Source organism: Sminthopsis crassicaudata, chromosome 1 (assembly GCF_048593235.1).
Source record: "Sminthopsis crassicaudata isolate SCR6 chromosome 1, ASM4859323v1, whole genome shotgun sequence".
NCBI lineage: Eukaryota > Metazoa > Chordata > Mammalia > Dasyuromorphia > Dasyuridae > Sminthopsis > Sminthopsis crassicaudata.
This window is the reverse complement of record NC_133617.1, coordinates 8,190,661-8,203,113: the sequence shown is the minus strand read 5'-3', so window position 1 is coordinate 8,203,113 and position 12,453 is coordinate 8,190,661. Positions and strand designations below refer to the sequence as shown.

The 12,453-nt window shown below is 37.6% G+C and overlaps 1 protein-coding gene across 1 annotated transcript in view; it reads left to right on the top strand.

The window, feature by feature from the left end:
* The window catches only part of LOC141556662 (KRAB domain-containing protein 5-like), a 35,124-nt gene that overhangs the window by 3,734 nt on the left and 18,937 nt on the right, over window positions 1–12,453 (top strand). The window contains exons 3-6 of the mRNA XM_074291188.1: window positions 4,785–4,911; window positions 6,548–6,643; window positions 8,970–9,034; window positions 9,155–9,267. Coding sequence (XP_074147289.1) covers window positions 4,785–4,911; window positions 6,548–6,643; window positions 8,970–8,980 — 234 coding nt within the window. The 3' untranslated portion in view covers window positions 8,981–9,034; window positions 9,155–9,267. Of the gene's footprint in view, window positions 1–4,784; window positions 4,912–6,547; window positions 6,644–8,969; window positions 9,035–9,154 lie in introns of the transcript that reaches the window.

Below are 12,453 nucleotides of genomic sequence, written 5' to 3'. Positions count from 1 at the left end.
CCACATTCAAAGTGGTCTGATCCAGGGCAAAATCAGGTCCCTGACCTCCTGCTGAGAACTCCTTTCTGAGCTGGGTGTGAGTATTCCAGAGCTGGACTCTGTCCCTGCTGACCACCTGAGGAGCTCTGCCAGCTGGCTCAGAGAGGCGAGAGTGTAGGGTACCTTTCCTCAGATTGCCACCCTAGTTACCTTACTTCGGGCTGGGCTGGACATTGGAAGCTGGACCTTGCCACGGGCCAAGGTTTCGGCTGCCCCCCTGCTTCTGCAGGCTTCTGAACTTCCTGGCTTCCTTCCCAGAGCTTCCCTCTGCTTCTCACAGATCAGGCTTCTGATCAGGGGCTGGGTAGAAACTGCCATTGACAGCCATCCTGGGGCAATTTCCTAATGTTGTCTGGAGCCTTGTTGCCCTGGAACACTGCCTCCAATGGCAACAATGCAGGGTCTTCCTCCTTAGATTTTTCCCTCTGCAGGGAGCTGGACCAAAACTCTGCATTTTCTGTTTCTCTCTCACAGTTCAGTCACTTGCATTGTCTAGTTCCCTTAGGAGTTTGTGGAGAGAGGTCCACAAGCATTGTCTTCTCTCTCTCTGTCTCTCACTTTCTCTCCTTTCTCCTCTCCCCTCCCTGCTTCTTTCCCTTCTTTCTCTCTTTCTTTGTCCCTCATCCCTGTCTCTGTACCTCTCTCTGTGTCACTGTCTCTGCTTCTCCTCTCTTGCTCTCTTTCTCTCTACCAATGCACCATCTACACCCAGAGAAAGGACTGTGGGGACTGAGTGTGGATCCTAAGATAGGATTTTCACCTTTTCTTACTGTTTGCTTCCTTAATTTTTTCCTTTTCTGATTTTTTTCCCCCTTTGATCTGATTTTCTTGGGTAGCATGCTACATGGGGAAATCTGCTTAGAAGAATTGCTCTTGTTTGTCCTGTATGTTTATCCTGTCTAGGAAGGGAGAAAAATTTGCAATGCAAAGTTTTGCAAGGATGAATGTGGAAAACAATCATTGCATGTATTTTGAAAATAAAAAGCTATTATTAAAAAAAAAAAAAAAAAAAAACAGAAGAAGAAAATGTATAAGGCTTATTGCGTACTAAGGTCTTTCCCAAGGTCACCCGATTTGTAGCATTTCACTCACAACATTAGTATAACATTAAAAATAGATACTCTTTTGGGCAGTAGTGTCTTTTTTATTGTACTGATTCCTGGCCAAAAGCAGTGAATGATCTTCTAGCTTTTAGGTTTTCCTTCATGTCTTTATGATTTCTTTGTCATTGAATGTATGCAACTCTTTGAGGTTCTTTGAAAGGTCAATCCCCAGATATTATACATATATTTTATTTATTTGGAAAAGGATTTCTCTTTCAATTATTCCCATTTTCTCTATCATTATTATCTAGAAAAACTATTAAGTTTTGAAGATTGATTTTGCAATTTTACTTCAGCGATTATGGAGTTGGGTTCCTTTGAGTTCTTCTTTACCTGTCTTTATTTCTTGAATTCCTTTGTTTTGTCTTACTGCTGTTGCTAGCATTTCTAGAAAAGTGGGGCAAGGAATCATCTTTGCTTTTATTGGAAAAGCTTCTAGCCCTATTTCATGTGATATTTTAGGTTTTTAGATAGATAGTTATGATATAGAAAATGGTCCCACTAAGCCGATATATCTAATTATACTTTTACTATCAAAAACTAATGCTTTGTCCCCTTCTCTTTATTGAAATGGCTGTGTGGTTTTGGACATTTTGGTTTAGAATATAGTTAATTATGTTAATTGCTTTCTTAAAGTTGAACTATCCTTGCATCCTTGGTTTAAATTCCACTTGACACTGCCTAGAAGTTACTTTGTGGAGCTAGAAAAAATGATAGCAAAATTCAGCTGGAAGAACAAAAGGTCAAGAATTTCAAGGGGATTAATGGAAAAAATGCAGAGGAATGTGGCTTAGTCATACTAGATGTGAACCTGGATTATAAAGTGGCTGTCATCAAAACTGTTTGGTACTGGCCAAGAAAAGTAGTGCTCGGTGGAATAGGTTGAATACATAAGATACAAGAATCATTGACTGTCGTAATTTAGTCTTCGATGAGCCTAAGCTTCTGGGATTTGGGGGAGTGATTATTTTGACAAAAATTGCTGGGAAAATTGAAAAGTAGTATTGCAGAAACCATGCATTGACCAGCATCTAACACCCTCTATCCAGAGAAGATTAAAATTAGTTCATGATTTATACATACAGGGTGATATTATAAGCAAATTAAGAGAATGAGGGATAGACTACCTGTCAGATCTGTGGAGAAGGGAGGAATTTATGGTCAAAGAAGAACTAAAAACATTATGAAATGCAAAACAATATTCTTGATTACATTAACTTAAAACTTTTGCACAAATAAAACCAATGCAACCAAGATTAGAAGGGAAACAGAAAACTAGGGAAAGTTTTCTTTTCTACAACTAGTGTTTCTGATAAAGGCCATATTGAAACAATATATAATTGACTCAAATTTATAAGAGTAAAAGCCATTCCCCAATTAATAAATGGTCAAAGGATATGAAGAGACGATTTTCAGGCCAAGAAAATAAAGTCTTCTGTAGTCATATGAAAAATTGTCCAAAATCACTATTGATTAGAGAAATGCACATTAAGACAACTCTTAAGGCACCATCTCATATCTCTCAGATTGGCTCAGATGACAGGAAAAGATAATGTTAAATGTTGGGTTGGATGTGGGAAAATTGAGATTTCACTTATGCATTGTTAGTGCAGTTGTGAAATGATTTCCCATTTCATAATCATTTAATATGTCATGGTTAAATCTCCTTTTACCTTTCTACCTTTTGTTGGTGGCCTATAAGTCAATTTCCATTTTATTTCATTAGGAAAGGAAAGGATGTATTCACTCTGCCTTTTTACATTTCCTTGTAGAATCTCTATGTCCTTGTAGTGAATTTTTGTAGAAGTTCTATTTGTTGCAAAAGATCATATGTAGTCCTCTTTTGTCCCACTTAGAAGAGTCTTTTACCTACGATTTCTCTGGACATTTGCTCATCTCTCTTGCTTTCATCTCATTCTGCATGTCTTCCCCCTCCCTTTTTTTTTTTTTTTTTTTTTTTTTTTTTTTTTAGTTACTTTTGTAGATTTCCCTTCCTTTCGTCCTGTTCAACTAGTCTTCTGTGTTACTTGTTTAATTTCATCTATTTTCTTCCTCTTTCCAACAAGGATTTCTCTGCCTCTCTTCATTCCTTCTCTATTTTGCCTATCATTCTCAGATTCATTGCCTCTCTACTTATCTGGTCTCTGTCTCTTTTCTCTGTATCCTTCATATAATCTATAATCTATCCTTTATATAAGTCTCCAAAGTATCCATTCCAAATCTTCCCTCTTGGTCTTTCTTCCATTACTTGCAGGTTAACACATAGATTCCCCCTTTCCACTGTATCTTACTTTCTGAATGTGTATCATTGCAGATGTCAGAGAGGAGAACCTCCTCCACATAGATATATAGTCGCTTGTTGACCTTTTATTTGTCTTTCCCATTTTCCTAGAAATCTCAATCCTTTGTCCATGCTCTATTACTCGTCCAAGTGATAGCTGTCTCCAAGGGTGGCAATTCCCCAATCCCAAAAACCAGTAGACTTTTCAGGCACTAAATTCCATGCCTTCTGTGAGTCCCTTATCTCCCATAAGAATAGTCATCAATGGCACTCCCTCCCACCTTCTAATTTTTTTCTCCCCTTCAATCTTTCCCTTTATTCTGCTCACCTACTCCCTCTTATGTCTTCCTCTTTTTGGCACCCCAGGGGACATCTTCTTATCCCTCATTGTCCTTGACCTTTCTCTAGTGTTTAACATTGTTGACCTTTCACTCCTTTGTGGAAGGGTCTTCTCTCCAGGTTTGTAGGACTTTACCCTCTCCTGGCTTTCCCCCTATCAGTCTGCCACTACTCCCTGTCCAGAGTCCTTTACTGGATCTTCCTCTCATCACAGGTGTCCTACAGGGTTCTATCTTTGGTCCTCTTCTCTTTTTCCTCTATTCTACTTTACTTAGTGACCTCTTCAGCTACCATTCAGTTCATTTAGCAGGTTGGATAGCAATCTCTCCTATATGTAGTCCATCTGTCAGCTTCTTAATTCATTTTCTTGATTTATTCTCTCCCTCCAGGGATGTCTTTAGAGCACTTATTTCTCATAAAGGAACTGGCAATATCTTCCTCATTTTTTTTTTTTTTTTAACTAATGAAGGGCCCTTTATCTTCATCCTAGTTACTCTTGTTTCTGTGTAATGAAATGTTAGAATTAAGGAATATATAACACAGGGAAATGAAAGCAATTATAAAGAAAGACATGAATTGTTTTGCCCAGAACCACATCATCTGCAGAGCAGTCTCGGGCCCTCAGTGTAATAAGAGAAAGCTCTTTGGCACTTGGCTGGAAACTGCTATCATGATAAAAACTTTGTTCCAGCTTCTGAGGAAGCCAAACACATCTTTTCTTTATATAATCGCACTAAACTTCCCCCCAGGATATGTTGTGCTTGCCAGCTTTTCACAAACTCTTTGCAGAATTTTTTTTAGAGTATACTGCTTACATTAATTCTGATGAGGAAATTTTCTATCATCCTCTTATTCTTCTCCACAGACCCATCTCCCTCCCAGACAAAATACATCCATAAATGGTACCACCTTTGGGCATATCCCTTCTCTGTTCTTTAGTTTTATCCTGTAAATTGATGAGGGTTGGGTTCTTTAATTTTGAAGACATTCAGCTCAACTTCCTATGATTTTTGGTGATTTAGGAGGTAGTAACTTTCAAGGATGTGGCTGTGGACTTCACTCAGGAGGAATGGGACTTTTTGGACCCTCCCCAAAAGGAGCTGTACAAGAAAGTCATGTTGGAGAATGCCTGGAACCTGCTCTCCCTGGGTAAGGACACTTTCCTTGGTAACCAAATGTGCAATCTAATCAGTATCTTCACTTTTTAGTGTGCAGGATTGGGAGTACTTAAGAATTACCAGGGAAAAAAAAAACCAACCAGGTTTCCTGTGTCTAGATGCAGAGCCCTTCTGTCATCTGATATTACTGTGAATTGTCTTGATCTCCTGTTGGTCCTGAAGCTGTCTTATCAATTCGAGGTAGCTTCAGGGGGGAAAAAAGGCAAATTGTAGAAGCCTCTCAGACATGGAACTAATCTCAGAGATATTTTGTCTAACCTCTTCCTGAACATGAATTTCATCTGCCACATCTCTGAAAACTACTGAAGCACCTTTTCCTTAGACCCCCTTGCTCTTGGGGATGCATCTAATATTTGGAATATTATTCATTTTAGTAACAGCAGTTTGTGACTCTAATCTTCCATCCTATGGCCCTCAAATTCCAGCAGATGCTGGGAAAGGGATGGAAGGAAATGAACATTTTTTTCCATCTGCTATTTGCCAAGTACTATGCCAAGGGCTTTCTATACAATACAGTAACAGTAATATTATGTTCAGAATGACTTTAAGAAAAAAATTATTTGGACTGGTATAAATAGCTGAATTAAATAGAAAGAATATATGAAGAAAGACATTGTCAGCATCCAGAGAAAGAAATGCTAGAACAATGGTGTGTGTGTGTGTGTGTGTGTGTGTGTGTGTGTGTGTGTGTGTGTGTGTGTGTGTGTGTAGTGATGGCTTTGGATTCAAGCCTAACTGCATTTAAGGAAGGCAGAGATGCACAATGTCATCATCCTCCCTCTGAAGTCACTCACCACCAGCCAGTGACAGGACAGAGTAAGAGTGATCAGTGATGACTCCACATAAGCCTTTACGGCCAGTAGAATGAATTGTTCTCCTCTGCCCCTCCCACCAGGGGAAGTTTTTTCCCTCCCCTTCAACTCACCCTAGGGTTGGAAACCCTTTGCTTGCCCTCAGCCTTGTTTAGCCCATGTGCCCACAGTTTGCCAGGGCCCTGTGCATGCTCCAGCTCCTTGGAGCAGCAGGTGAGAAATGGGGTATCAGGTGGACAGCAAGGGTGGAAAGCAGCCCTGTCAAGGGCTTGGAAGCCTTCACATCATAGTCTTCTAGGAATACTCTGTACTCCAGATCTACATATGAATACATGTGCTCACACACACACACTTTTCTGTGTAATGGTAGCCATTCCTAGAGTGGTGAATTGAGCATAGGGAAGGAAAAAGAATTACATCCTAGTTTTTCTGTCTATTAGAAAAGATTAGCAAATTATGCATAATAGATTTAGAATTTTATGTGCAATCATCCTTTTTATTGTACTGTGTTATGGAAATGCTTGTTTTATTCCATAAATGAAAAATAAACTCTATTCTCACAGTAGCCTTTGAAATTAGCTGTTTGGCTCCTTCTCAGAACAAGTTATGACAGGATAATGTGGTACACCCCATTCTGGATTACTTCCATTACAAATACTAATAGGTGAACATGGACTCCTGTGTGAACATAATAAGGTGAATCTCAATGGAACAGCTCTGGATCCTCAGCCCTTTCCCTAAAGAGAACTAAATCACAAGCTTCTCTCTATGCTCATCCCCGATTTCCCTGCTCAGGCCTTCCAGTTCCCAGAGAAGACGTGATCTCTTATTTTCATCAAAGGCAAGCACCATGGTTGTTGGACCAAGAATGCCTGAGGAGCTGCTCTCCAGGTGAGTGAGGTGCATGAGAGTTGGGATTACACAAGACTTCTAGGTGTTGTCATGAGGTACATGCCAGATGTGGGGGAAAATGATCTGCCTTAGAATTCTTTTTAAGATACTTTAAGGCAGTGGTGTTTTAGGCTACTCACTGAATCTCCATTCTTCCCATCTGCAAGAAAAAAAAAAAATAGGAAGTTAGATTCCATGATTTTTTTTAGTTCCCTTCTACTGATCATCTGTGATTATTGTAATTTGGGGACATACAAGTCTCACTATAGTGCCAAAAGGCTTTCTAGTGCCAGGCTAAGCCAGGAATGTAAGGAGATGTGAAGGACATCCCTTGTTCTCATGGAGTTCACAGACTGGGGGGGGGGGGGGTGGCTGACAATGCACCAACCATTTAGAAACCAATTTGAACTGAATAAATTGAAACTAAATTTAGTACCTCACTAATTAATAAGGATAATAATGGTTTAAGAAGAACAGAATTGGGGAATAGTCAAAATTCAATAAAAGTAATACCTTTACATAGCACCTTGTATATCATCCTCTGTATAAATATTGTCTCATTTTATCCTCATGAGAACTCTAGGCATTGGGTGCTATTACTGCATCCATTTATAGATTAAAGAAACTGAGTAAAACAGATCCTGTGACTTACCTAGGATTACAGGACTAGCAAGATTGTCTAGTGAGATTGGAACTCACATCGTTATAATTCAGGATGCACCACCAGTTATATTCTGGGTTTAACCTGAATGTGGGGAAAATGCTCACATATATATGAAGTGTGAAATGGAAGGAGAATTGGACAAGTTCCCACTGAGAAATGGAAATTCTTTTTTTTTAAGTCTAACCAGTCAAGATGACTATTTAAAAGATTTATTTTTCTTTCTAAAATAATTTTATTTTCAAAACACATGCAAAGGTAGTCTTCAAGATTCACCCTTGCAAAACTTTTGTTTTCCAAATTTTTCTCCCTCCCTTCTGCTATCCACCTCCCATAGCAGCAAGTGATCCAATATATGCAATTCTTATATACATATTTCCACAATTATCACCCTGGACAAGCAAAATCAGATCAAAAAGGAGGGAAAAAAAATCAAGCAAACAACAACAAAGGTGAAAATGCTATGTGGTGTCCACCACATCCATTCCCTATAGTCCTCTGTGACTGCAGATAGCTCTCTCCATCACAAGTCTATTGGAATTGCTTTGAATAACCTCATTGTTGAATAGAGCTGCATCCATCATAATTGATCATTTTATAATCTTGCTGTTGCCATATACCATGTTCTCTTGGTTCTGCTCATTTCACTCAGCATCAGTTCATGTAAATATCTCTAGGCCTTTCTGAAATCAGTCCTGCTGATCATTTCTTATAGATGTCATTTCTTCTTCCATTACATTCATGTACCACAATTTATTCAGCCATTCTCCAACTGATGGCCAGACATGCAGTTTCCAGTTCCTTGTCACTACAACAAGGGCTACCACAAATATTTTTGTACATGTGGGTCCTTTTCCCTCCTTTATGATCTCTTTGGGATACAAGCCCACTAGAGACACTGCTGGATCAAAGGGTATGCACAGTTTGACAGCTCTTTGAGCATAGTTCCAATTTGCTCTCCAGAATCATTGGATCACTTCACAACTCCACCAACAATGTATTGGTGTCCCACTTTTCCCACATCCTCTCCTACATCTATCATTATCACTTTCTTTCACTTAACCAATTTGAGAGGTATGTAGTATTATCTCAAAGTTTTAATTTGTATTTCTTTAATCAATAGTGATATAGAACATTTTTCTGTGATTAGCAATGGCTTTAATTTCATCGGAAAATTGTTCATATTCTTTGACCATTTATCAAGTTGGAGATTTTTTGAGTCAATTCTCTATATAATTTAGAAATAAAGCCTTTATCAGAAACCTTTGATGTTAAAAAATTTTCCAAATTTTCTGTTTTCCTCCTAATCTTGTCTACATTGGTTTTGTTTGTACTAAAACTTTTAAATTTAATGTAATCAAATTTAAGGTTTTTTTTTTTTTTTCTCAATTCATTCATGACCATTACTGCCTTACAAGATAGCAAAATGTACTTGAAGGTCTACTGTGTTGTTTTTTCAAGTAATGCTTGAGACAATTTTTAAAGGATAAAATTTATTAACATATAAGTAGTTTTTTGTTTGTTTTTCCACTGTAAACTGGTAGAGATTATTTCTCAAGTCCTATGGACAAAGCAAGCCAGGATTTGAATTCTGGTCTCAGCTACTGGGATTTGGGTGAAGTCACACAGCCATTCTGAGCTCATGGCTTTCTTTCTGTGTCACAGGTTTGTTGTGAAGATCCAATGTAATTGAGTTTGAAGCTCTTTGTAAATTAAATCATCCTTTTGATGTGAGTCAATGGCATTTTCAAATGATTGGTTCTATCCATGTTATATTCTGCCTACAGAGGGAAATGTAAATGTATGGGAAGGTATATTTGCTGTATGTGTTTTATTGTTTATTTTTTCAGAAGGAGAAATAAGACCTGAAATGAAGGAAATTACAGAGCTAAAGCTTTCTGCAGAAGAAACTCAGAATGGAACATTCATGAGTGATAGTCCCTGTGACTTCAATTGGAGAGGAATCTGTACTAAGTATGAAAGAATCCAAACAGGAGGGAAGCATGAGTGTAAACAGTGTGGAAAAGTTTTTATGAGAAAGGCTGGTTTTATTGCACATATGAGGATCCACAATGAAGCAAAACTTTATGAAAATAATCAATGTGGAACAGCTTTTCAAAACAAGGCTCATCTTATTGTACATCAGAGAATCCACACTGGAGAGAAACCTTATGAATGCAACCAATGTGGAAAGTCTTTTAGAAGGACATATAATCTCACTGCACATCAGAGGATCCATTCAGGAGAGAAACCTTATGAATGTAAGCAATGTGGGAAGACTTTTGCACGTACAGAAAGTCTTAGTCTTCATCAGAGAACCCACACAGGAGAGAAACCTTATGAATGTAAGCAATGTGGGAAAGCTTTTACTCGAATGGAAAATCTTACTCTGCATCAGAGAATCCACACTGGCGAGAAACCTTATGAATGTAAGCAATGTGGAAAGACTTTTATACGGAGGGCTGGTTTTATTGCACATCAGGGAATCCATGATGAAGTGAAACTTTATGAAGCTAATGAATGTGGACAGATTTTCAGAGACAAGAGATGTCTTAATGCTCATCAGAAAATACACTCTGGAGAGAAAAAATATAAATGTAATCAATGTGGAAAGGCTTTTACTTGGAGGTTCAAACTTAGTGTGCATCAGAGAATCCACACTGGAGAAAAACCTTATGAATGTAATCAGTGTGGAAAGACTTTCAGGGTGAGAAGATATCTTATTAAACATCAGAGAATCCACACTGCAGAGAAGCCTTATGAATGTAATCAATGTGGAAAGGCTTTTAAAAGGATGGACAGTCTTACTGAACATCAAAGAATCCATACTGGAGAAAAACCTTTTTACTGTAATCAATGTGGAAAGACTTTCAGATACAGATCCAATCTTGCTGAACATCAGAGAAGCCATCCTGGAGAGAAACCTTATGAATGTAACCAATGTGGAAAGTGTTTTAATCAGAGGGACAGTCTTACTGCACATCAGAGAATCCACACTGGAGAGAAACCTTATGAATGTACACAGTGTGGAAAGGCTTTTGGAGAAAGGAGCTCTCTTAATCGACACCAGAAAATCCATACTAAAGAGAAACCTCATGAATGTAACCAATGTGGAAAGAATTTTAGAGATAGGAAGTGTCTTAATCGACATCAGAAAATTCATAGTAGAGGGAAACCTTATTCCTGTAACCAGTGTACAAAGACTTTCAGACACAGCACCCAACTAGTTCGACATAAGCAAATCCACACTGGAATAAAAACTTAAAAATAAAGTCAATGTGCTTAAAGACTAAATTCAGTCGTTGTTTACTGTCATTCATAGGCGATAGAGGAATCTTCTAACTGACTATGGGTACAAAGCCCTCTAGGGAGCCAGAGATTGTTTCTTATCCTTTTATCAGAGGGTTTGTAATGAAAAGAGGTCTTTCGAAAGAGTTCAGTGAAGATCTCTGAACATCGAAGGTGAAGATTACATTTTCTGTCTGACTATAATAGATGGTGAGATAAGGAAAATAATTTATGATGACTGTCCAGGGTAAAAAAAAAAAAAAAAGAAAAAAAGAAAAGAAAAAGTAGGGAATAGATCTGTAAACTGCAGATTGTGTAGGAAAATACATCTGGATGTCCTAGGAAACCAAATATCTTCAGAATAAGGAAAATATCTTGAGTTAATGTTATGGCAACTGGAGAACAACATTTTTTTTTTTAATTTTTTTTATTATATATATATATATATATATATATATTTTATAATATTATCCCTTGTATTCATTTTTCCAAATTACCCCCCCTCCCTTATTCCCTCCCCCCGACGACAGGCAATACCATACACTTTACAATGTGTTACAACATAGTCTAAGTACAATACATGTGTGTGAATATCATTTTCTTGTTGCACAATAAACATTAGAATCCGAAGGTACATGCAACCTGGGCAGACAGATATTAGTGCTAACAATTTAAATTCCCCTCCCAGTGTTTCTTCTCTGGGTGTATCTACCTCTGTCCATCATTGATCAACTGGAAGTGAGTTGGATCTTCTTTATGTTGAAGATTTCCACTTCCATCAGAATACATCCTCATACAGTATCGTTGTTGAAGTATACAGTGATCTTCTGGTTCTGCTCATTTCACTCAGCATCAGTTGATTTAAGTCTTGGAGAACAACATTTGATGAAGGGAAGAAATAAGACTTATTGGTCTAGAATTGGGACAATTTAGAGAAATTTTGTGTTCTTCTGTAGCCCACCTGCATGTAGGGGACTTGGCCTACATCCAGCCAGTACATGTGATAATCAAAGAACCTCTCTTTTTCTTGAGGGAGTTTCTGCCTCCTGATTTTGGTGATCTAGAAATCATGGTTATGAGGAAGGAATTCCCCTGATAAACTTGAGGCAGAACAGAATCTTCCTGTAAAAATAAAAAAAGGAAAAAAAAATCAGCATGACACAAATATGGTACTGATATCTAAACCAGGAAGAGGCTAAACAGAAAAAGATTAGACCAATCTCCCTAATGAATATTTATGCAAAAATTTTAAATTTAAAAAATTTTTTAAAAATTTAAAATCAGGGTAATGCGCTATGACTAAGTGGGATTTTTACAAGGATTGCAGGGCTGGTTCAATATCAGGAAAACTATTACCATATGCAACCATATCAATTACAAAATCAGCAAATCATATGATAATTCATATTTTTAAAGGAAATACAGCACCCATTCCTATTAACACTAGGGACCACAGGGTTAAAGGGAGCTTTCCTTAAAATAATAAGCAGTATCTATCTAAAACCTATAGCAAGCATTATTTATAATAGAGAAAAGCTGAATCCATTCCCAGTAAGACCACGGGTGAAACAATAAAGCCCATTATCATCCCTATTATTCAGAGTTGTACTAGAAATGCTGGCTTTAGCAATAAGAAAAGAAAAAAGAAATGAGAATAGGCAATGAGGAAATAAAACTATCACTCTTTGCACGGAATATGCTGATATACATAGGTAATCCTAGATATATTATCCAAAAGCCTACTGAAAGCAATTCACAACTTTAGCAAAATTGCAATATGTAAAATAAATCCACACAAATCATTAGCATTTCTATATATTACTGACAAAGCCCATCAGCAAGAGAAATTTCATTTAAAATG